Source organism: Triturus cristatus, chromosome 8 (assembly GCF_964204655.1).
Source record: "Triturus cristatus chromosome 8, aTriCri1.1, whole genome shotgun sequence".
Lineage (NCBI taxonomy): Eukaryota > Metazoa > Chordata > Amphibia > Caudata > Salamandridae > Triturus > Triturus cristatus.
In genome coordinates, this window is record NC_140591.1 from 203,906,268 (window position 1) to 203,930,863 (window position 24,596).

The window sequence follows — 24,596 nt, forward strand, 5'->3', positions numbered from 1 at the left end:
TCTGGAATGGCACGAGTTAAGAATTTCTCTTGCAGATTCCGACATCCGCCAACTTAGCTGAGTGATGACATCAATGACAGAAAGCATTCACATGGCCTCTCTGGCACAAAGTTTTGCTATGCATGGGCAGTGTTGCAAATGATGACAGCCATTTTAATGTCTGATAGCAAGGTGTAGGTGAGATGCGGAAGGAATGAGGTTATTGGTTCTTACAGTGTATTCAGTCCTTTGTGTAGTCACCGGCTCTGAAATGTCTGAAATATAGGTTTTAAGCAGGTTTGTTGGCTCACGGGTGACTTGCAGCTATCATGAAACCTTTAAAACATGTATGTACTTATTCATTACACCTATTATATAAATGCGTGTTTTGCTGCCAACTTTGTTATAAAATATTATGCTACTGTATGCTATGTAATGCATATTTTTTCACCCAAACATAGTCCTTTGTACACAAAACGTATGCATAAGAATATAATTTGTTTTCAGCATACGTGTGGGAAAAACAAACCAAAACAATGTCAGAAAGTGAATGTGAACAAAGTGAGAGGATAGCTTAGACAGCCAGTGGATAAAATATACAAAAAGTCCAGCAGAAAACGATGACCACTAACAGTCGAGCATATATTATTGCAGATGGCATAGCATTTTCAGCTGTGAATGTCGTTGCACCCAATGCGGCGCAGGCAGGCAACAACATCATGCAAGCAGGACAGAAGGACAAAGAGGCAAGACTCATTAAGCTTTTCAATTGGCATTTTACATGAAAAGTGAGTTTCAGCCACTATATTATTTTAATTATTATTTAGATCATTAATGGAGCTACCAGGCCCCATGATAGGGCGCTTTACATGAAGCACAACAATTAAGTCTACATTTCAATTAGAAGGTAAGTTAAAGGGAATTCAAAAGGGAAGTTTGAGAGACACAGGGACGATGGTATTGTAACATATCAGTGGAGGACGACATCAGGTGGACAGTTCTCTGCAAAAGATACTAGTTTAGGTGTTATCGAAAGAGGTGGGCTTTTAGGAACTTCCTGAAGGTGCAAAGCATGAACGTCATTTAGGGGTAGCCAGTGGTCGCAGGTGTTAAATGGTAGCGGCAGTTTCAGTCGATAACCTTTCAAGTATTGCCCGGCGGTAATCGCCTCTCATACCACTCGATAATTTACCAATGAAAGAGGCAGGCGCCGGAGACTGGAAGGCAGGAAACAAAGTTTTATTCCGTCGGAGCAGAACACATCAGATCAGACAGCAAGGTATCGTCACGAGGTGCTCTAACTGCATCTCTGAGACCTGGTCTCTTATACACAGGTTTATTGCTTTATTACATATGGTACATTCTTGTTGAGGCTTTGATGTACGGGAAGACATTCCTTGGAACCCCCACTTCAAGCTCGTTCCCACACATATCTACAGTAGAAGTCCCCACCCCACCCACAGTAGGAGATGGCTATCACGCAGCTGGATATTCCGCCAATTCCCGGAGGTGTGTGCAACCGGCCGGGTCTCAGGGGGTAGGGGCTTTGATCCACCGTAATCCCTTTGATGTGGGGTGTTTCCCTTACAGTAGGAGCAATAAACTGCATCCGCAGGGCTAGGTGATGGCCTGGGATCGGTTCGGACAATGGGGCGCAGAGGAAGGGGGTTTATCAAAGAGGGGCATGACCATGTATGGGATGTCGGTCAGGTGTGGGATGTGGTCCCATGGCAGGGTTGCGCTGAATGAGAGGGTTTATGGCCAGTGTATGAGAGAGCGGGGGCGGCCGGCGCGCGGGGGATGCTCGCAGCGCCAGGGGAAAGCGCTGGCGATCGAGAATGAGCGGGGAGAGAGTGGGGTGCTTAAAAGGGCGGCCGTGCATTCGCTGTGCGTGGTGCTGTGGAGAGGCAAGATGGCGCAGATAATGTTCAGTTTGCAAGCTAAATTTCCACAGCAGGTGCGACCCCTAGCTTGCCCCTTGCAACTGCTGACACTGCCTTTGCGACCTCTGGCTTCAGAGGTGGCAAAATCAGTGCCAGGAACACAGCGGAAATTCGTCCTTATGGGCGTTGGTTGGGGCTCCACTTTCCATGTTTTCTTTTCTTATCACACTAACTGTGAATAATACTCCCTGGATGCTGAGGTAACTAAAAAATGCTTCAAAATGTATGTTGTGTGCAAGCTTGCAGTCGAGAGTGTGTTTATGCGAGAGACAGTGAGTGTATGTGTGAGTGTGTTCATGTGTAAGTGTGTGAGTGAAATTAAAGGTCAAAGGGTGTGGGATGTCGCCCCGGCAGGGGTGCATACATGGGCGCTAGAATATCCCAGGAAGAAACACAGCTCCCTCCCACAAGGTTAGTACTGCAGCTGTGTTTCCGTAGAGCTGCAGACACTTTAAACATGCCTATGGCAAAGTGGAATACTCTGCTAAAACAGTTTCCATTTATTTCAGGCTCAAAATGAATGATCATGAGTAAAATAAAATGCCGCAAAAATGCCGCTAAATTTCAAAATTGGTGCCGCTAAATTTCCATATTTGTGCCGCTAAATTTGCTAATCTATGCCGCAATATCCTGGGGGGTCTGATTATGGTGTTTGAAACAGAAAAAAAATGTATTATATGACAGAAAAGAACTGATATTCATGTTAACTGGACAGCAGATAATAGATCTAGTATGAAGTGCACAAGCATAAATATTTTCCACAGAAGAAGAAGAAACGAACATTCTTAAATACAATTATTTTAGGAAAATGCTACTTCTAGGCATTTAGTTTTTGCTTAATATATCATACTATTAATTGACTAAGGAAATTGTCCCAGCTTACCATATCTGTGCCAAAACCGGCTGAGGTAACCCAGACTGAAGAAAAAAATTTCTTGCTTGGTCACCTGCAAAACCAAAAATGAATGGGTTAAATGGCATGGGTTATAACTAGTATCATTAAACCACGTTCACCATTCTAAATGTACATATCCTTCACACTTTCAAAATGCAATTAAAGTACACAAGTTGTTTTAATATGCACTTTTATCAAAAAGCATCCATATTCCGAAAATTCGGACTTCAATAATAGCTCTCAAGCATAGGCATCTTGCATATATTTAAACGATGCTAGAATATGCACAGACACATGAGAAAGTGCTCTTAACTTTTCAAGTGACGATTTAGCTCAGTTAATAAATAAAACATCAAGTAAGGTATCGTATAATAAAATTATTTGATTGTGATTTGTTTTTTTTTCATAATTTCGTGTCTTCAGTTGTTACAAACCTCAACCACAAACAATTAATAAGCTGACAATTGAAAGTGTCTCACTGTAAATTCTTTATCCTCATACCGAGATGTAAAAAAGATTGGCTCTAATGAAACAAATCGGTACATAATCCAAAACAGACCGGTCTAAATGTTCTGTGAACGCCTCTCAGTAAATCTGGCTTCCTAATCTTGCTAACACCCTGCAGATTTCCCAAGGCCCACGGGCTGCGCAGTATACCAACTTAACATCTGAAGCAGGGAAAATTGACCCATGAACATTTCCGAAAATGACCTGGAATGGATCCATATTCAGATCAGGTCACCCCTGCCAGAGGCAACAGAAAATATATATATTACCTACTGGCAGTCGCCAGTAGGTAGATATAGTTAGGACCTATTTTCCATAAGAAATTCGCAACATTCTATTTGGAATAACTTTGGTGCCGATCGACGAATCTTCGCGAAATTTTTCAAACTTTTGGCCAGCTCCGGTCCGCTCCTATCCTGAAAGTTTCACAGTGATTAGTCAAGCGGGGGCCAAGAAAAAAGGGGGGTCCCAAAACGCGTTTCCCCCATGCATTTTCCCATAGGACCTTTAGCCGCAGCTACAGCCCAAACTGCTGAACGGAATGACACCAAATTTGACAGAGGGGTAGTCCTCAGTTCAGACTCGTGCCTTTTGCTTAAATGATGTAAATCCGTTCAGTAGTTCCTGAGAAAATTAGAGTTAAAAGTACACATATCTATGGCCTCGGAGGATCCGCGCACCCTCCCAATCACGAGCTGAATTTTAATTGTCTGCCAACACTCTGAATCAGGAAGTGTTGGCAGCCAGCCATCTTGTGCCTCGGTAGAACCGAGGCAAAGGAAAGCCCAAAGAAAAAAAACTTACACAAAACGCGAAAAGGGGACCCCCTAGTCCTGCTCAGAGGGTCCCACAAGGACCTCAAAGGCCTCCAAAAAAATAAATATATATATATTTTTTTTTAAACGGGAGGATGCGCGCTGGATGTGCGTATCCTCCCGATAGAAAAAAAAAAACAATTCAGCCCTCGCTGAATATGCCAATTTGCCCCCGGGGGGCCAAAACTCGGGGGCATAATAAGAAAATAAGTTTGGGGGGGTCCTAATACCCCACACACTGCTCCGGGGACCGCCACCCCCGGGGCTTCTTGAAAGCGGGTGGGGGGCTCTCAGCCCACCCAGCCCCGGGGAGCTGGGTGTGGGAGGGGGGCCACGCGGCCCCCCCTCCTGGAGCCTTGTATAGGCCCTGGGGACCGCCACACCCCAGGTCCGGCTCCTGCAATGTCCCGGGGGTGCCCACCCCGGGACACTGTAGTTTGCAATGACCGCCCTGTCATTGCAAACTGCTTTGCTTCATTGAAGCGAGAGCAGGGAAACTTGCTCTCGCTTCAATGAAGCAAAGCCGATTGCTTTTCAACATGGGGAGCAGCAGGTTAGCTGCTCCCCATGTGGAAAAGCAATGATGGCTCCTGCAGGAGGCGGGGAGCCGGCTGGGACCGTGGGGGGATTGGGGACCCCCCCACGGCCCCCAACGAAGAGGGCCAGCCCCGGGGGATGGGGTCCCCAGGGCTAGTAGTGGCCCGGGAGGGGGGCCACACGGCCCCCTTCCTAACAATATATATATTTTTTTTTTTTAAACTGCCCCGGAGGATGGGGTGCCCGGGGCCATAAGTGGCCACAGGAGGGGGGCAACGCAGCCCCCCTCCAAAATAAATATTTTTTTTTTTAAAAAGGTCCATGCCCCGGGGGATGGGGTCCCCGGGGCAAATTATGGCCTTGGGATACATACATATTTAAATAACGAACCAAACCACATTCACTGGATGATGATGTCATCCGTGATGTCATTTGAGATGTCATCAGTGATGTCACTGACCAGGTCATGAATTATGTAATATGTGACATCATTAGCAGTGGATTGCGGGCGCGCGAGATGTAGTTAGTACAACTATATCGGAGAAATTTCAATGGTTTTGTTCGAGTGAAATGTCCAGCTAACTAGAACACCCCTAAAACCTATTGCTTTTTCAGTGAATTTCTAAGGTTTTGCTAATTCCTAACTATATCAGGCCTGAAACCTATGTTTTTTTCAGTGAATATATATATCTCGATCAGCATACGCCGCTTTTACCTCTCAATGAACAGTTCGTGAGAAAAAGCAGACACGAACCCAGATTGATGTGCTTTATAGATATATTTCAATGTCGGCAATTAAGCGTTTCAGTCCTTGACGGACCTTGATCACATGACAGCGCTGATAGTGCAAACGGACCATTTAACATGCTACAGGTTATCACGTGATGGGGAAATGGCTATAGAACTAGAAGACATACTATTACACTTCTCAAGGGAATGCTTTCACAATCACTTTAACTATACATGTTAAAACAGTGGATCAACAGTGAGTGATATCAACTCATTTTGTTCAACGTCACGACATAAAAAAATCCCCATTTGGATAATAAATAAAAGGCTGATTTTAAAAACAAATGTCATGTAAAAGAATGTCAATAAATATGTAATATATAAATAGATAAATATATAATTTTAATATCACAAAAAATCTAATATAACATACTCCTCATGAGACGCGAGTTGTTCAAATTTTTTTTTTTTTGCTGGTTTAACATATAGAAAATATTGGGATCAATCCCCCATTATCTGTTATGTAAAGCAATGAGCAGATTCGCCTAGTGTAAACATGTATTCCTTATCTAAAGTGCCAAGTGCTACCTAAAAAGTGCTATAATTGTCCCATCTCTTGCATCATAAAAAATGACTAGAAAACTAGTGTAAAATACTAAAGTGCATATAGTGAACCAAAAAAAACGGAATGTTGACCGGTTGAAGTGAGGTGGCAGCATAGATTTAGTTTGCATGAATTCTTCCCTTATATTGTTTTTACACCTATTAGACTTAGTTCATTATGTAAAAGACGGAAAGATCAAGATAACTAGGAGGACCTCATCTAGTCTGTCATGTAAATATGTTTAAAAAAATTATATAAAAATAGGTTTACATTAATAGAAATTATAGCACGGGAGCAGGAGAGGGGCAGGACATTATTACAGGCAAGTATAAAGATCTTCCGTGTTATTCAATCCTCCTGGTGCTTTGCTGTTCAGGTTAAGGATATCGGGTTTCCAGTTTTCTGAGTTGGTATTCCCTGTTGCCCCACTTTTAGTTTTGAGTATAGCGTCTATCACAAAATAAGATAAATCTTTTAGATTGTTATTGTGACAGTCTCGAAAGTGCCTAGCAACAGGGTAAGTTGGATCACCATTATTTATAGCTCGGATATGTTGCAGAATTCTTTTATTGACAGGCAATTCAGTTCTGCCTACATATCTGAGCTGACATGTACATTCTAATACGTAAATGGCAAATTCAGTTTTGCAATGGAGGGGTTTGTTGATTTTAATCTTTTTGCAAAATGCAGTTTGACAACTGTTTATATTTTTGCCATAGTGACAAGCTTTACACGTCTTGCATTTGGAGAAACCATTTGGAAAGGTTAGTCAGTTACTAGTTTTAGAGGACTCCGGTCTACTGTAAACTAAGCGATTAGACATAGAAGGTGCTCTTTTGTATGCAATGCTTGGTTTAGTGGGGAGCTTGTCCCCATTTATGGGGTCATTTTTAACCGAAACCCAGTTTCTATGTATAATCTTTTTTATTGCTGTTGCCTGAGCATTTTATGTGATAAGTCTCAACTCGTCAGAGATTTGATCAGAGATTTGAGACATATTTTTAGTTTTGTTAGGAATCAATAAATCATTTCTTTCCAATTTGTTAGTTTTGTTGATAGCCCCCTGTATGACATTCATTGGTTATCCCCTTGATAAAAGTCTCATCTTGCTTCTGTCTTGAGCTGCGACTAAATCATCTGGGTTACTGCAGATCCTTTTAAGCCGCAACATTTCTCCATATGGGATGCTGCGTACTAAGTGACGGGGATGAAAACTGGAAAAATGCAAAATAGCATTTACTGCTGTTTCCTTTCTGTACAATTTAGTATGAAGTACATTGTCCTTAGCATAGATTTCTACATCTAAAAAAGCCATGCTCTTTGTTGATATTGGATGTGAAATTCAGATTGATGTCATTTTCGTTAATTTCTGCAACAAAATTCAAGGCCTGTGCTTTGGTGCCACCCCATACAATAAACAGGTCATCAATATATCGATAATACAGTTTGACATGATCATTAAATTGTTTCTTATGTTTGCACATGAGAACCAGCTCCTCCCACCAGCCCATAAATAAACAGGCATAGCTGGGGGAGAAGCTGGCTCCCATGGCAACGCCTCGCATTTGTTGATAATACGAGTTATCAAATAGAAAAATGTTGTTGTTCAGACAAAAATGTATCATGCCTAATAGCATAGTATTGTGTTGGATTAAGGTAGCTTTGGTTTTGTTTAAATAAAATTCTGTTGCACGTAGACCATCTTTGTGGTTAATACAAGTATATAAGGAAGACACATCCAAAGTTATAAGGTAAAATTTATTGTCCCATTCAAAGTCACTTAATTTGGAGATAAAATCGCCTGTGTCTCTTATATAGGAGGGAAGTTTTTGTACATAATCTTGCAGAAAATAGTTATGTATTTGGAGGCATTCTCAAGTAAACTGCCTCTAGACGATATAATGGGCCTGCCAGGAGGTTTAGTAGCATCTTTGTGAATTTTTGGAATAAAATCAATATTGGGGACAGTAGGGTGATCATTTCTAATGTATTGATATTCGTCCATAGATAATAAACCCATGCCCTTCCAAGCCACCAATTTAGTGTAAAACTCCTTGGCTGTATCTTTTAAGGCCCCTAAATTGCTCAGTCTGTAGCAAGATCTATAATTCAGCTGGAAATGTGCCTCTTCCATATAGTCTTTTCTAGCCCAGAATACCACGTTCCCTCCTTTTGTCAGAATTCCTGATTATGGTGCTTTTGTCATTTTGCAGTCTGTTAACCAAAGAAAAATATGGTCTTCTCCTGTTATTCATTTTGTTCTTAGAATTAGAGATCTTGTAGTTTAGTTGTTTAATTTCAGTGAATTTCTAAGGTTTTTTAAATGCTAAGTCCTAACTATATCAGGCCTGAAACCTATGGTTTTTTCAATGAAAATATATATATATATATATATATATATATATATATAAATATATAATATACTGGCGGTTGCCAGTAGATAGTTATAGTTAGGACCGTGTTTCCATAGGAAATCCGCAACATTCTATTTGGAATAACTTTGGCACCGGTTGACGAATCCTCGCAAAATTTTCAAAATAGGTGGGGCGCTCCGCTCCGCTCCTACCCTGAAAGTCTCGGGGTGATTCGTCAAGCGGGGGCCGAGAAAAAAAAAGGGGGGTCCCAAAACGCATTTTCCCCATGCATTTTTCCATAGGACCTTTAGTCGAAGGTACAGCCCGAACGGCTGAACATAATTACTTGAAATTTGCCAGAGAGGTAGTCCTCGGGTCAGGGAAGTACCTTTTGCAGGTCTGGTGTCAATCTGTTCAGTAGTTCCTGAGAAAATCAAAAGTAAAATCATATATATATCTGGGCGGAGCCTAACCACACATCTCATCGTGAGATCTGATTGGCTGTCAGCACTTCATCCAAGAAGTGTTGGCAGCCATCTTGGGACCAATATACATGATAGCACCTCATTTAAAAGCATTGCAGTTAATAGAAGGTTTTAAGACTTTAGTTACATTATAAATCATTTGTTGATGGTACCATACTCATTTTAGGAATTGTGGTATGTTCTAAGGTGATTTCACCATGTGAAAAAGCCTTCTGCTGGGATATCATGATTGAGAGAAAAATATTTTCTCATGCTTTTCCCACAGAGGTTTGGAAGGTGATCTATAAGCTAAACTGAGAGCTTATTTTCTGTAAATTCACATTATCTTTCTCAGTCATGTGAGAATGAAGTCTGACATTCTCAGTAAAACATGTACATCCAACAAGGGCAGAGACTGTCAGTTGATTCCTTTGTGTTCTACTGCAGATTCCCAGAGTGTTCCAAAGAACAACTAGAGCGCTAACAGTCCTACTTATGATAAACATATGGCACACCTGAAGCCATCTTGCTTGGATTAAAGTGGTAACTCTTAAAACATTTAATTTAAAAAGGAACAAAATGAGGGGGTTCGTTTTTCCATTAAAAAATAGGATTAGTGCTGCAGAAAGAAAAATTAGGGCACATTTGGAGTGACTTCTCAAATCCTCTTCTATTTCATTAAAAAATTCTGACATGCAGACAAACATGCACTTTCAATACCAGCAGCAGTTTTCCCTGGTGAGCAGTAGCTTTACTACAGTGATCTAATGAGCAAAAAGAGTGCTAACATTCTGAACTTATGGCAAATGTGGGACACATCTGAATGCCTTCTTGATGGAATCAAAGTAAAAAACTGAAAGTATTTCCTACTGAGGAGACTGCAGTAAATGAGGAAATTAGGAAACTTCATAACAAATAAGTCTCCCAAGATGGCCACCAGAGACAAAAGAGCCCAAATGTAGCCCAAATATCACCCAGATGTAGCCCAAGTATAGCCCAATGACAGCATGTCCCAGAGTGTTCTTAAAAACAACTAGAGCGATTACTGTCTTCATTATGACAATAGTATGGCACACCTGAAGCCATCTTGATTGGAATAAACTGGTAACACTTAAAACATTTAATTTAAAAAGGAACACAATGAGGGGGTTCATTTTGCCATAGAAATTATGATTAATGCTGAAGAAAGAAAATGAGGGCACATTTTGAGTGACTTCTCAAATCCTCTTCTATTTCATTAAAAAATTCTGATATGCAGACTGAAACATGCACTTTTAATACCAGCAGCAGACTTCCATGGTGAACAGTAGTTTTACTACAGTGATCTAATGAGCAACTAGAGTGCTAACATTCTGAATTTATGGCAAATGTGGGACACATCTGAATGCCTTCTTGATGGAATCAAAGTAAAAAACTGAAAGTATTTCCTACTGAGGAGACTGTAGTAAATGAGGAAATTAGGAAACTTCATAACAAGTCTCCCAAGATGGCCACCAGAGACAAAAGAGCCCAAATGTAGCCCAAATATCACCCAGATTTAGCCCAAATATAGCCCAATGACAGAAGTGTGCAAAACAATTAATATTTTGTGTTTTTGCAGTGTTATATAGTGCAGACTTGTCAGGTATTGGAGTGCTTTACATGAGCATTGGTTACATCACACAAGAACAAATTCATTATGGTTGTAGACATGGGGAGATTAGGTGATTTGACCAGAATCACAGAATGTCGAAGCTTAAGCAAAAACTTCAACCTGGTTCCCCAGTTGCAAAGTCTGCAGTTCTGGAAGTAACACCACATCCTCTCCCCTAAGTGCAACATTTAATCAAGTGGTCAACTGGATAAAAAAACATAAAGATAACAAATAATTTAAAAGTGCTTTGTCGCTATTTGAAAACTCAGAAAATGTCCTTATTTTAGTCTTTTAGAGCACTAACCATAATTTTGATGCCATTAAGACCCTCTCATATATGTAATTTCTAAAGGAAATGCTCTAGGTATTACAGTTTTGATTACATCAAGATGACGTCAGGCGTTCCACACTTTTGTAATAAATATAGAATGTTAGCAATCTAGTTGTTCATTAGGATACTGTTGAAAAGGCAGAGGCCAGGGGCACGGACTCTGAAAATTGAAGGCAGGTAGGAGGGTGCAAAGGCAACAATTTAACCACACTGAGCAGGCAGGAAGGGTGGTGGCAGCACAACAGACTATGGAGGGCAGTGGAAAGGGGGGCAGGGGCAACAAACCAACAATACAGGACTTGCTAGAGAGGCTGTGGCAATGTAATAGACCATTGTGGGCAGAAGGAAGAGGCAATGGTAGTACAACCACACATGCCAACAGACCCGATTCAGCCAGGAAACGTCCAATGTTTTTAAGCTAAAATGGGCTTTATTTGATCTGTCTCCGGTCTACAATCTCCTCTTTTTCAATGTAACTCAAAGGGGAAAATCAATACCCCAGTTTTTTTTCAAAATCTCCCTCTTACCAAGTTCAAAATGTTCGCAAGTATGGTACATTGGATCATGGAAGGAAATGGGGTAGGGACATGGACTTGGATAACAGAGGACAGGAGGGACATGGAGAGGTGCACCAAACTGACCCTGCAGGGCAGGCATCAGGGTTTGCAGCAGCACAATACACCACACAGGGCATGCGAGACGGGAGTGCAGCACAACAATCCATAGAAAGCAAGAGGGAGGGGACAGGACCATGCACATGGACAACAGAGAACAGAGGGGCAAGAGGCAATGGTAGCTAGCTGACCATAATGGACAGACAGGAGAGAAAGCTGCAGCAGAACAGACCATAAAAGGCAGGAGGGACGGATCAGGGGCATTACAATGGAACAGACAAGCCAGGAGGAAGGGAGTAGGGGTCTGCACATGTAAACAGAGGGCTGGGGGCAAGGGGGCAGGGCAGGAGCAGCAATATAGCCATGGAGGTCAGGCAGGATGGGCACTAGAAGCAAGACACACCATGAAGAGCAACAGTGAGACTGTGATGGCATACACACAGGCCACACAGGGAAGGTGGGAGGGGCCATGGCAGCACAGAAGACCATGCATGGCAAGTGGGAGGGTTAGTGGCAGCACAATGGCTATGATGGGCAAGAAGGAGGATGCAGGGGCATGCACAAAGAACGATGGAGGATAGAAGGGAGGGTCAGGACCTGTGCACAGACAAGAAAGTTCAGGGGAAGGGGCCTCACAACAGACCGCACGGGGCAGGCAGGAGGAGCAGTTGCAGCACAACAGACCAGGGAGGGCAGAAGGGTGAGGCAGTACAATGGACCATGTAGGACAGGAGGAAGAGGATAGGGGCATGGCATGTGGACAGGAAGGGTGGAGGTGGCAGGGACAGGTTACAGTCATCTGACAATGCCAGGCAGGTGGGAGGGGAGTGGCAGCTCAACAGAACACTCAGAGTAGATGGGAGCGTCAGGTCCATGGAACATGGTGGGCAAAAAGGATGGAGCAGGGGCATGCACAAAGACATCGGAGGGCAGGGGGAAGGAGAATCGGGGCAGCAAGCTAAGCACAGAGTTTAAGCAGGAGGTCAATGATGGGGCATAGAATTGGGCAATGGAGGGCAGGAGGAGTGGACTGGTACATCATACTAAATTGAGGGCAGTGGCAGCACATCAGACCATGCATGGCAGGAGGGAGGAGGCTAGTCCATGGATTCACACAACAGAGGAGGGGGATGGGGCAGCATGCTAACTGTTCAGAGAAGGCGGGTATTAGGAACTTTATTGTTTTTAAAACGTGTGTCTGTGCGAACTACTTAAAATATGAACAAGTATGCAGCATAATCTCACTTTTATTCAGGAAGAAGAGGACGTTTGTGACTGTGACTCCGGGCTCACTTGGCAGAAACACCCCCTGACCCTCCACCCCCTATCGCAAAATGTAATGCCCGTGAAAAGGGTAGGTGAACACAGTGTTATATAGAACATAGTCCTGAGAGCACGATTGAAAATGAAAACTAGATATAGTGTATGGTATAAACTATGCACCAAAAAGTGTGATATAAGATGAACCGGGGCATGAAATATAATATGCAATACATTGTGCGCAATGACAGATTCATTGGAGAGCGCGAGATAGCACAGGCACTAGCGCGTGCTATGCGATATGCGCCATGGAGTGTAATATGCACAGGGCAGTGTTGTGTAACCTAACTAGTCTCTAAAGTGGTAATATAAAATATGTGCTGGGGAGTGTAACGTTGCATATGCACTGTGACAAAGATATGGATCCCAGATTGTAATATGTATGGCATAGCACTGTGCGTTATAACATAGGCATCGAGGAAGGCACGTTAGATGGGGCAATATAACCCGTGCGAAGACAAGTGTGGCATGACATTCACGGGGTGGTGTTACAGTGCACATGGGCTAGAGAGTGTCATAGCATATGCACTAGCTAGTGGAATACAACACAGAGGTGTGTGGCACTCAGCAGGCAATGGTGGGTGTAACACAGCATTGGGCTCTGCCAGGAGCGCGCTGTGACTCTCAAGTGATGTTCGTCCCCTTTCCAGAGAGTAAAATAAAAAGTATTACACATCCGGCAGTGGATGTGTGTTTTATTAACCATGAGGGGGGTTTCTTGCATAGTTTGTCGAATTTTTGTCGAATCCCCTTTGATTGGCTTGGTGTGCATGTGTATTAAATGTGCCCGTCAATAGCTACCCATGTTTGTATAAATAAACGACAAGGGTGTCTACCGGGATTAGGCACGGTAGGGCATCAGACATGTCAGAGCTTCACTAGTGGTGTAAATACATTCCACATGGATTCATTGTATGCATAGTCGCCTTTTAATGAATATCACGCAAATCGTCATGGTGATTGGTACGTACGGTTTGTCCAGCATGTCCTAGGTGGGTCTATAAATATATATTTTTCAAAAATAATAATAAACAGTGGCCGGCCCTGGGGATTGGGGTCAAAAAAATATAATTAGGAGACAGGCCCTGGGGGATGGGGTCATCAGGGCCAATACATTAGAATAAGAAGGAGAACCACACAGCCCCCCTTCTTAAAAAATTAAAATAAATAAAAGACTGGCATCGTGCCGGAGGCCAAGCCCCCTCCATGCAGCACTCTGCAAACGCGCCCCCTGGCGAGTTGTAAGTTGGGGAATTAATTCCTCTTCAATACTGAGGGTCCCTGAGGGCCAACTAGCCCAACAGGCATCTCCAGTATGCGCCAGGGAGCTGCGCTGCAGACAGGTGTTCTGAGGCCAAGCCCCTTTTTACACCTCTCTGCAACGCAGCTCTGTGGCACTTACTGCAGGTACCTAATGGTCTAGTTTGACCCTAGGGACCCTTAGGATTCAAGGGGACTTAATCTCTCAACTTAGAACGGCCACAGGGCGCGTTTACACAGTGGTGAAGGGAGGGGACGGGGCCTGAGGTGACGTGTGCAAACACGCACTATGGCACATTTTAAATTGGGGATATAATTTCCCTTCAATACTGAGGGCCCCTGGGGGCTAACTAGCCCACCAAGTGCTTCCAGGAAGCGTCACTGAGCTGCATTGCAGAGAGGTGGTCCAGGCCGTGCCACTTTTTACACCTCTGCAACGCAGCTCTGTGGCACTTACTGGAGGTACCTAGTGGGCTAGTTGGACCCTAGGGACCCTCAGGATTCAAATGAACTTAATCTCCCAACTAAAAACGGACACAGGGCGTGTTTACACAGTGGTGAAGGGAGGGGACGGGGCCTGAGTTAACGTGTGCAAAAACGCCCTGTGGCCTGTTTTAAGAGGTAGTTTTAATCCCCATGCCCTATTATATACTAGGGGCTTACAGAGGAGGTCATGCTAATCACAGGGGGACCCCAATGCATAATGTTCCCTAGTGTATGTAGGTGTTTTCACTGTATTCTAAGTGTTTAACATAGCACTGGCTCTAGGACTGGTTAGTCAGACTCAGTTACCACCAGTATCCGTCTGAAAAAGTTGAGGGTACAGGATGATTTTGCAACAAGGCTTCTTTCTGCTCTTCTTTTTGTTCTTTCTGCACTTTATCCTTCTTCCTGCACTTTTCTTCGTCTTTGAGGACTTCTGTTGCGTCTTTCTGCACTTCTTTTTTTTCTTTCTGTGCATTTTTTCTTATTTCTTCACATGTCCTATCTCTGTAGGCATAGTTAGAAATTAGCATTTAAAAAACCTTTGAAATTCACTGAAAAAAACATAGGTTTCAGGGGTGTTCTAGTTAGCTGGACTTTTCACTTGTACAAAACCATTGAAATTCCCCCGTTATAGTTAGTTCACCTATCTATAACTCGCACGCCCGCAATGCACTGCTGATGGTTATATTAGGGTGAGAGGAGGTCTGCCACTCTATCACAAGGATGATGTCATCAGTGATGTCATCAGTGATGTCATTTGAGATGTCATCAGTGATGTCACTGACCATGTCATGAGTGATGTAATATGTGACGTCATCAGCAGTGCATTGCGGGCGCGCGAGCTATAGTTAGCTGAACTAACTATAACGGGGGAACTTCAATGGTTTTGTACAAGTGAAAAGTCCAGCTAACTATAACACCCCTGAAACCTATGGTTTTTTCAGTGAAAATTATATAAGAATTTCGCCAAGAGTGCTCCTGTACACCAACAGTCTCGAGGAAAACAGGAACAGACGAAAGCTGACCCAGGATGCAAGTGAGAAAATTTCTTTATTCTTGTTGTACAGCAATGCCTGCATGACGCGTTTCAGTCTACGAAAGGCCTTGATCACATGACGCCGAGGCTGAGCAGGATCAATTTAAAGGTCAAGTGCAAATGAATAAAGTGCATTGATTGGCTAACGCATGAATAGCGTAGTAGACATGGAAGGGATATATGCAAAAATACATTTGTAGTTCACTAACAGTAAAATACATAAATGTAAAAAAGAAAAGGGTTTATCAACCACAGATCAACAAACCGTGAACAGTTGGTAAATATATATATTTCACTGAAAAAACCATAGGTTTCAGGGGTGTTATAGTTAGCTGGACTTTTCAGTGAATTTCTGAGGTTTTTTAAATGCTAATTCCTAACTATAACGTGCCTGAAACCTATGGTTTTTTCTGTGAATTTCAAAGGTTTTTTAAATGCTAATTTCTAACTATGCCTACAAAGATAGGACATGTGAAGAAAGAAGAAAAAATGCACAGAAAGAAAGAAAAGAAATGCCGAAAGAAGCAACAGAAGTCCTCAAAGACGAAGAAAAGTGCAGGAAGAAGGATAACGTGCAGAAAGAACAAAAAGAAGAGCAGAAAGAAGCCTTGTTGCAAAATCACCCTGTACCCTCAACTATTTCAGACGGATACTGGTGGTAACTGAGTCTGACTAACCAGTCCTAGAGCCAGTGCTATGTTAAAAGACACTTAGAATACAGTGAAAATACCTACATACACTAGGGAACATTATGCGTTGGGGTCCCCCTGTGATTAGCATGACCTCCTCTGTAAGCCCCTAGTATATAATAGTGCAGGGGGATTAAAACTACCTCTTAAAACAGGCCACAGGGCGTTTTTGCACACATTAACTCAGGCCCCGTCCCCTCCCTTCACCACTGTGTAAACACGCCCTGTGTCCGTTTTTAGTTGGGAGATTAAGTTCATTTGAATCCTGAGGGTCCCTAGGGTCCAACCAGCCCACTAGGTACCTCCAGTAAATGCCACAGAGCTGCGCTGCAGAGGTGTAAAAAGTGGCACGGCCTGGACCACCTCTCTGCAATGCAGCTCAGTGGCGCTTACTGGAAGCACTTGGTGGGCTAGTTAGCCCCCAGGGGCCCTCAGTATTGAAGGGAAATTATATCCCCAATTTAAAACGTGCCATAGTGCGTGTTTGCACACGTCACCTCAGGCCCCGTCCCCTCCCTTCACCACTGTGTAAACGCGCCCTGTGGCTGTTCTAAGTTGAGAGATTAAGTCCCCTTGAATCCTAAGGGTCCCTAGGGTCAAACTAGACCACTAGGTATCTCCAGAGAGGTGTAAAAAGGGGCTTGGCCTCAGAACACCTGTCTGCAGCGCAGCTCCCTGGCGCATACTGGAGATGCCTGTTGGGCTAGTTGGCCCTCAGGGACCCTCAGTATTGAAGAGGAATTAATTCCCCAACTTACAACTCGCCAGGGGGCGCGTTTGCAGAGTGCTGCAAGGAGGGGGCGTGGCCTCCGGCACAAAGCCAGTCTTTTATTTATTTTAATTTTTTAAGAAGGGGGGCTGTGTGGTTCCCCCTCTTCTTCTAATTTATTGGCCCTGATGACCCCATCCCCCAGGGCCTGTCTCCTAATTATATTTTTTTGACCCCAATCCCCAGGGCCGGCCACTGTTTATTATTTTAAAAAAATATATATTTATAGACACACCTAGGACATGCTGGACAAACCGTACGTACCCATCACCATGACGATTTGCGTGATATTCATTAAAAGGAGACTATGCATACAATGAATCCACGTGGAATGTATTTACACCACTAGTGACGCTCTGACATGTCTGATGCCCTACCGTGCCTAATCCCGGTAGACACCCTTGTCGTTTATTTATACAAACATGGGTAGCTATTGACGGGCACATTTAATACACATGTACACCAAGCCATTCAAAGGGGATTCGACAAAAATTCGACCAAAACTATGCAAGAAACCCCCCTCACGGTTAATAAAACACACATCCACTGCCGGATGTGTAATACTTTTTATTTTACTCTCTGGAAAGGGGACGAACATCACTTGAGAGTCACAGCGCGCTCCTGGCAGAGCCCAATGCTGTGTTACACCGACCATTGCCTGCTGAGTGCCACACACCTCTGTGTTGTATTCCACTAGCTAGTGCATATGCTATGACACTCTCTAGCCCATGTGCACTGTAACACCACCCCGTGAATGTCATGCCACACTTGTCTTCGCACGGGTTATATTTCCCCATCTAACGTGCCTTCCTCGATGCCTATGTTATAACGCACAGTGCTATGCCATACATATTACAATCTGGGATCCATATCTTTGTCACAGTGCATATGCAATGTTACACTCCCCAGCACATATTTTATATTACCACTTTAGAGACTAGTTAGGTTACACAACACTGCCCTGTGCATATTACACTCCAAGGCGCATATCGCATAGCACGCGCTAGTGCCTGTGCTATCTCGCGCTCTGCAATGAATCGGTCATTGCGCACAATGTATTGCATATTATATTTCACGCCCGGTTCATCTTATATCACACTTTTTGGTGCATAGTTTATACCATACACTATATCTAGTTTTCATTTTCAATCGTGCTCTCAGGACTATGTTCTATATAACACTGTGTTCACCTACCCTTTTCACGGGCATTACATTTTGCGATAGGGGGTGGAGGGTCAGGGGGTGTTTCTGCCAAGTGAGCCCGGAGTCACAGTCACAAACGTCCTCTTCTTCCTGAATAAAAGTGAGATTATGCTGCATACTTGTTCATATTTTAAATGCTTCGCACAGACACACGTTTTAAAAACAATAAAGTTCCTAATACCCGCCTTCTCTGAACAGTTAGCTTGCTGCCCCATCCCCCTCCTCCCTATCCTCTGTTGTGTGAATCCATGGACTAGCCTCATCCCTCCTGCCATGCATGGTCTGATGTGCTGCCACTGCCCTCAATTTAGTATGATTTACCAGTCCACTCCTCCTGCCCTCCATTGCCCAATTCTATGCCCCATCATTGACCTCCTGCTTAAACTCTGTGCTTAGCTTGCTGCCCCTATTCTCCTTCCCCCTGCCCTCCGATGTCTTTGTGCATGCCCCTGCTCCATCCTTTTTGCCCACCATGTTCCATGGACCTGTCACTCCTATCTACTCTGAGTGTTCTGTTGAGCTGCCACTCCCCTCCCACCTGCCTAGCATTGTCAGATGACTGTAACCTGTCCCTGCCACCTCCACCCTGCCTGTCCACATGCCATGCCCCTATCCTCTTCCTCCTGTCCTACATGGTCCATTGTACTGCCACACCCTTCTGCTCTCACTGGTCTGTTGTGCTGCAACTGCTCCTCCTGCCTGCCCCGTGCGGTCTGTTGTGAGGCCCCTTCCCCTGACCTTTCTTGTCTGTGCACAGGTCCTGACCCTCCCTTCTATCCTCCATCGTCCTTTGTGCATGCCCCTGCACCCTCCTTCTTGCCCATCATAGCCATTGTGCTGCCACTAACCCTCCAACTTGCCATGCATGGTCTTCTGTGCTGCCATGGCCCCTCCCACCTTCCCTGTGTGGTCAGTTAGCTGCCTCTGACCCCCTCCCACCTTCCCTCCATGGTCTGGTGTATGCCATCACAGTCTCACTGTTGCTCTTTGTTGGAAATACTCCACTCCCACACCGGAAAGGGTGGTGGTAACGGGGTCTCTCCAGACATACACAGTGGTAGCTTGGCTCGAGTGGTCAGGAATCAGGCACCGTGCTAAGCAAGAGTCTACACCGTAAAAATTATGAAAATATCTCTGTTTATCTTCTTTTTCTCTTAGTTGCTGATTAAATAAATAATAACACAATCACCATATACAAGGCTTTTTCTGTGGAAGGGTACGTCAAATAAATACTGTCTTAATGATTCAATAAATAGGGGAGATCATAAATAATTAAGGCATAAATATAAGTGCATTACATACAGGCAATTAAATATTATGAGGCAATAAATACTGCAAGCCAATAAATATTGTGCGACAATAAATACTGTGGAACAATAAATACAGTGAAGCAATTAATAGGTTAAATACAATAAATACAGTGCTCTCAGTAAATAATTAAAAGCTGACAGTGACACTCATAGAATCAGATCACATTTAGATTTCTATGGGCTGATTTGGCCCAGTCACAGCTTGTGGTTAGATGGATGGCTTGAGGGTGTCTACTCCCTGGCTTGGACAAGGCTGAGGCCTAAACTGAGGTAGATCAAGGGGGGAATTCTAGAGACCTGGCTCCCTCACTCTACACAACCCCTCTGAATTAGTCTCAGCTCACCCCTGGCACAATCAAGCTGGTTCCAGCACCTCTCTAGCCCCTAGGGTAGTCTCTAAGGATTCCACAGGGCCTTAGGCGCCCTCTATTGCACTTACTGCCCTTTTTCTGAAGCTCCGGCGCCGCTGGAGTCGTGTCGACGCCGTGAGGCGGTTCCGGTTCGATGTCGGCGGCCTCGGCGCAATGTCAGTTCTTGACGGCGCCGGTAGGCGGTTCCGGTTCGATGTCGTCGGCCTCGGCTCGATCTCGACCTCCGGTCCGATGACGTCGGGCAGTCTTGGCTCGATGTCGACTTCAGGCGGCTCCGGTCCGATGGCGACCTCAGGTTCGATGAAGTCGGCCGGCCTTGGCTCGATGTCTACTTCCGGCGGCTCCGGAGTGCGATCCCCACTCCCGACCTCCGGTGCTCCTCTCCTCAGGTTCCGGCGACTCCGGAGTGCGACCTCCACTCCCGACCTCCGGTGCTCCTCTCCTCAGGTTCCGGCGACTCCGGAGTGCGATCTCCACTCCCGACCTCCGGTGCTCCTCTCCTCAGGTTCCGGCGACTCCGGAGTGCGATCTCCACTCCCGACCTCCGGCACGCTTCACCTCGGTCTCCGGCGACTCCGGAGGTCGGACTTCACTCCCCCGTCGACGCCGCTCACTCGACCTCGGGTGACTTCCTCCTCGACCTCTGGTACTCTCTACGACCTCTGTCGGCGCCCTCTCTCGACCTCTGGCGGCTCCGGGTACGACGTCTGCTTTTCCAGTCAGCGCCGCTTCTCCACCTCGGGCTCCGGGTCTCTAGGCTTCGACGTCGGACTCCAGGAAAACCAATAATCAGGTCGGGACTTTGCTGTTCTTTACTTCTAAGGCCTGTTCCTGCTGTCCAGGTCCTTAAGATGGTTTTTCTTGCTTCTTCCCACACAGGGCTCCAGACTGGGCTCAGTCAGTAGGGACTAGTATCAAGGGTGGGTTTATGGACCCCACTCCAGGCACAAGTTTCCACCCCTGCTGCCTCACTCCTTCCTCCTTCAGGTTTCTGCTGCTCTCTCTTCACCAGTCAGGTGCCAACTGCCAGCTCCAACTGCCAACTCTCTGTCTTAGCTTCCCAACATTCTAAACCGCCTCCAACTGTCACAGGGCTCCAGAATGTTGCAGAAGGTTCTAGTAGGTTCCAGTGGGTTCTGATGATGTCACAGGTGGCCACCATTTTGTGCTCCAGGCCCTCAGACAGAAGTTCCAGGGGTAGATAAAATGGCTCCCTGAATCTGCATCAATACTAAAAAGTCTGGTGGTTCCCAAAAAGGAAAAATACTAACAGGGCTTGAGGCAAAAGTGGGACAAAATAAATAATGGAGAGGAGGGACCACCCAAAGGGCTGACAGGTCTAACACTCTTCATGGTGGGTCTTGCTTCTAGTGCCCATCCTGATTGACCTCCATGGCTATCTTGCTGCTCCTGCCCTGCCCCCTTGCCCCCAGCTCTGTTTACATGTGCAGACCCCTACTCCCTCCCTCCTGGCTTGTCTGTTCCATTGTAATGCCCCTGACCCGTCCCTCCAGCCCTTTATGGTCTGTTATGCTGCAGCTTTCTCTCCTGTCTGTCCATTATGGTCAGCTAGCTACCATTGCCTCTTGCCCCTCTGTTCTCTGTTGTCCATGTGCATGGTCCTGTCCCCTCCCTCTCGATTTCTATGGATTGTTGTGCTGCACTCCCGTCCCGCATGCCCTGTGTGGTGTATTGTGCTGCTGCAAACCCCGATGCCTGCCCTGCAGGGTCAGTTTGGTGCACCTCTCCATGTCCCTCCGGTCCTCTGTTATCCAAGTCCATGTCCCTACCCCATTTCCTTCCATGATCCAATGTACCATACTTGCAAACATTTTGAACTTGGTAAGAGGAAGATTTTGAAAAACAACTGGGGTATTGATTTTCCCCTTTGAGTTACATTGAAATGAGGAGATTGTAGACAGGAGACAGATCAAATAAAGCCCATTTGAGCTTAAAAACATTGGACGTTTCCTGGCTGAATCGGGTCTGTTGGCATGTATGGTTGTACTACCATTGCCTCTTCCTTCTGCCCACAATGGTCTATTACATTGCCACAGCCTCTCTTGCAAGTCCTGTATTGTTGGTTTGTTGCCCCTGCCCCCCTTTCCACTGCCCTCCATAGTCTGTTGTGCTGCCACGGCCCTTCCTGCCTGCTCAGTGTGGTTAAATTGTTGCCTTTGCACCCTCCTACCTGCCTTCAATTTTCAGAGTCCGTACCCCTGGCCTCTGCCTCTCAACAGTATCATAATGAACATTCTATATTTATTACAAAAGTGTGGAACGCCTGAAGCCATCTTGATGTAATCAAAACTGTAATACCTAAAGCATTTCCTTTAGAAATTACATATATGAGAGGGTCTTATTGGCATCAAAATTATGGTTAGTGCTCTAAAAGACTAAAATAAGGACATTTTCTGAGTTTTCAAATAGCGACAAAGCACTTTTAAATTATTTGTTATCTTTATGTTTTTTTATCCAGTTGACCACTTGATTAAATGTTGCACTTAGGGGAGAGGATGTGGTGTTACTTCCAGAACTGCAGACTTTGCAACTGGGGAACCAGGTTGAAGTTTTTGCTTAAGCTTCGACATTCTGTGATTCTGGTCAAATCACCTAATCTCCCCATGTCTACAACCATAATGAATTTGTTCTTGTGTGATGTAACCAATGCTCATGTAAAGCACTCCAATACCTGACAAGTCTGCACTATATAACACTGCAAAAACACAAAATATTAATTGTTTTGCACACTTCGGTCATTGGGCTACATTTGGGCTCTTTTGTCTCTGGTGGCCATCTTGGGAGACTTGTTATGAAGTTTCCTAATTTCCTCATTTACTACAGTCTCCTCAGTAGGAAATACTTTCAGTTTTTTACTTTGATTCCATCAAGAAGGCATTCAGATGTGTCCCACATTTGCCATAAATTCAGAATGTTAGCACTCTAGTTGCTCATTAGATCACTGTAGTAAAGCTACTGCTCACCATGGAAGTCTGCTCCTGGTATTAAAAGTGCATGTTTCAGTCTGCATGTCAGAATTTTTTAATGAAATAGAAGAGGATTTGATTAGTCACTCAAAATGTGCCCTAATTTTTCTTTCTGCAGCACTAATCATACTTTCTATGGAAAAATGAACCCCCTCATTTTGTTCCTTTTTAAATTAAATGTTTTAAGAGTTACCACTTTAATCCAAGCAAGATGGCTTTAGGTGTGCCATACGTTTATCATAAGTAGGACTGTTAGCGCTCTGGTTGTTCTTTGGAACACTCTGGGAAGCTGCTGTAGAACACAAAGGAATCAACTGACAGTCTCTGCCCTTGTTGGATGTACAGGTTTGACTGAGAATGTCAGACTTCATTCTCACATGACTGAGAAAGATAATGTGAATTTACAAAAAATAAGCTCTCAGTTTAGCTTATAGATGACCTTCCAAACCTCTGTGGGAAAAGCATGAGAAAATATTTTTCTCTCAATCATATCCCAGCAGAAGGCTTTTTCACATGGTGAAATCACCTTAGAACATACCACAATTCCTAAAATGAGTATGGTACCATCAATAAATGATTTATAATGTAACTAAAGTCTTAAAACCTTCTATTAACTGCAATGCTTTTTAATGGAGGTGCTATCATGTAGAAGATGGCTGCCAACACTTCTTGGATGAAGTGCTGACAGCCAATCAGATCTCAGGATGAGATGTGTGGTTAGGCTCCGCCCACATATATATATATGATTTTACTTTTGATATTCTCAGGAACTACTGAACAGATTGACACCAGACCTGCAAAAGGCACATCCCTGACCTGAGGACTACCTCTCTGCCAAATTTCAAGTAATTCTGTTCAGCCGTTCGGGCTGTACCTTGGACTAAAGGTCCCTATGGAAAATTGCATGGGAAAATCGTGTTTTGGGACCCCCCTTTTTTCTCTGCCCCCGCTTGACGAATCACCCCGAGACTTTCAGGGTAGGAGCGGAGCATCACACCTATTTTGAAAATTTTGCGAGGATTCGTCAACCGGCGCCAAAGTTATTCCAAATAGAATGTTGCGGATTTCCTATGGAAACACGGTCCTAACTAGAACTATCTACTGGCGACCGCCAGTAGAATATATATATATATATATATATATATATATATATATATATATATATATATATATATATATATATATATATATATTCTCCCTCAATCTCTTCCAAGGCAAGTGGACTAGTACATTTAGCGGCTCATTAGCGGCCAAACTAGTGCATAACATGCAAAATTGTGAGCAATGCCACAAATGTAGAGACAGCACCACATGAAAGGGACACAAATAATGAGAAACAATAACTTCTGGCCATTTTCCTTCTTGCTAAGACTTTCCCAATTAGAATTACACCTAGTGGTCTGGCACAGAGGGAGGTGCTGGGCATTATCGCATGCTCGTTTGGTGCGGCCATACTGCCCTCTACTAGTACTTCCAGGTTCTACGTGAGAGAGCCCAGCATCCCTGGATGAGAAACAAGCTACCTAGATGAGAAACAAGCTACCTGGATGCAAGGATGTCTCGGGAGCAGAAGTCGTGATATTTGGTACTTTCTTCTATGAAAATCATGAGGGTACCCTCATGATTTTTTGGCCGATTATGAAAAATATCATCGAAATTGTTATGGTTCTACATATAGATATCCATATCGAAAAGCAATAGGCCTAACAAATACTATATGTCAATTTATAAACGAAAAGCACAATTAGGATATGCATAAC

At 44.2% G+C, this 24,596-nt stretch overlaps 1 protein-coding gene across 6 annotated transcripts in view; it reads right to left on the reverse strand.

Annotated features, from left to right (window-relative positions):
- The window catches only part of ITSN1 (intersectin 1), a 1,732,490-nt gene that overhangs the window by 1,508,256 nt on the left and 199,638 nt on the right, over positions 1 to 24,596 (reverse strand). For all 6 annotated transcript variants that reach the window (XM_085621357.1, XM_085621360.1, XM_085621358.1 and 3 more), the window contains exon 4: positions 2,806 to 2,869. In XM_085621357.1, coding sequence (XP_085477483.1) covers positions 2,806 to 2,869 — 64 coding nt within the window. The remainder of the gene's footprint in view (positions 1 to 2,805; positions 2,870 to 24,596) is intronic.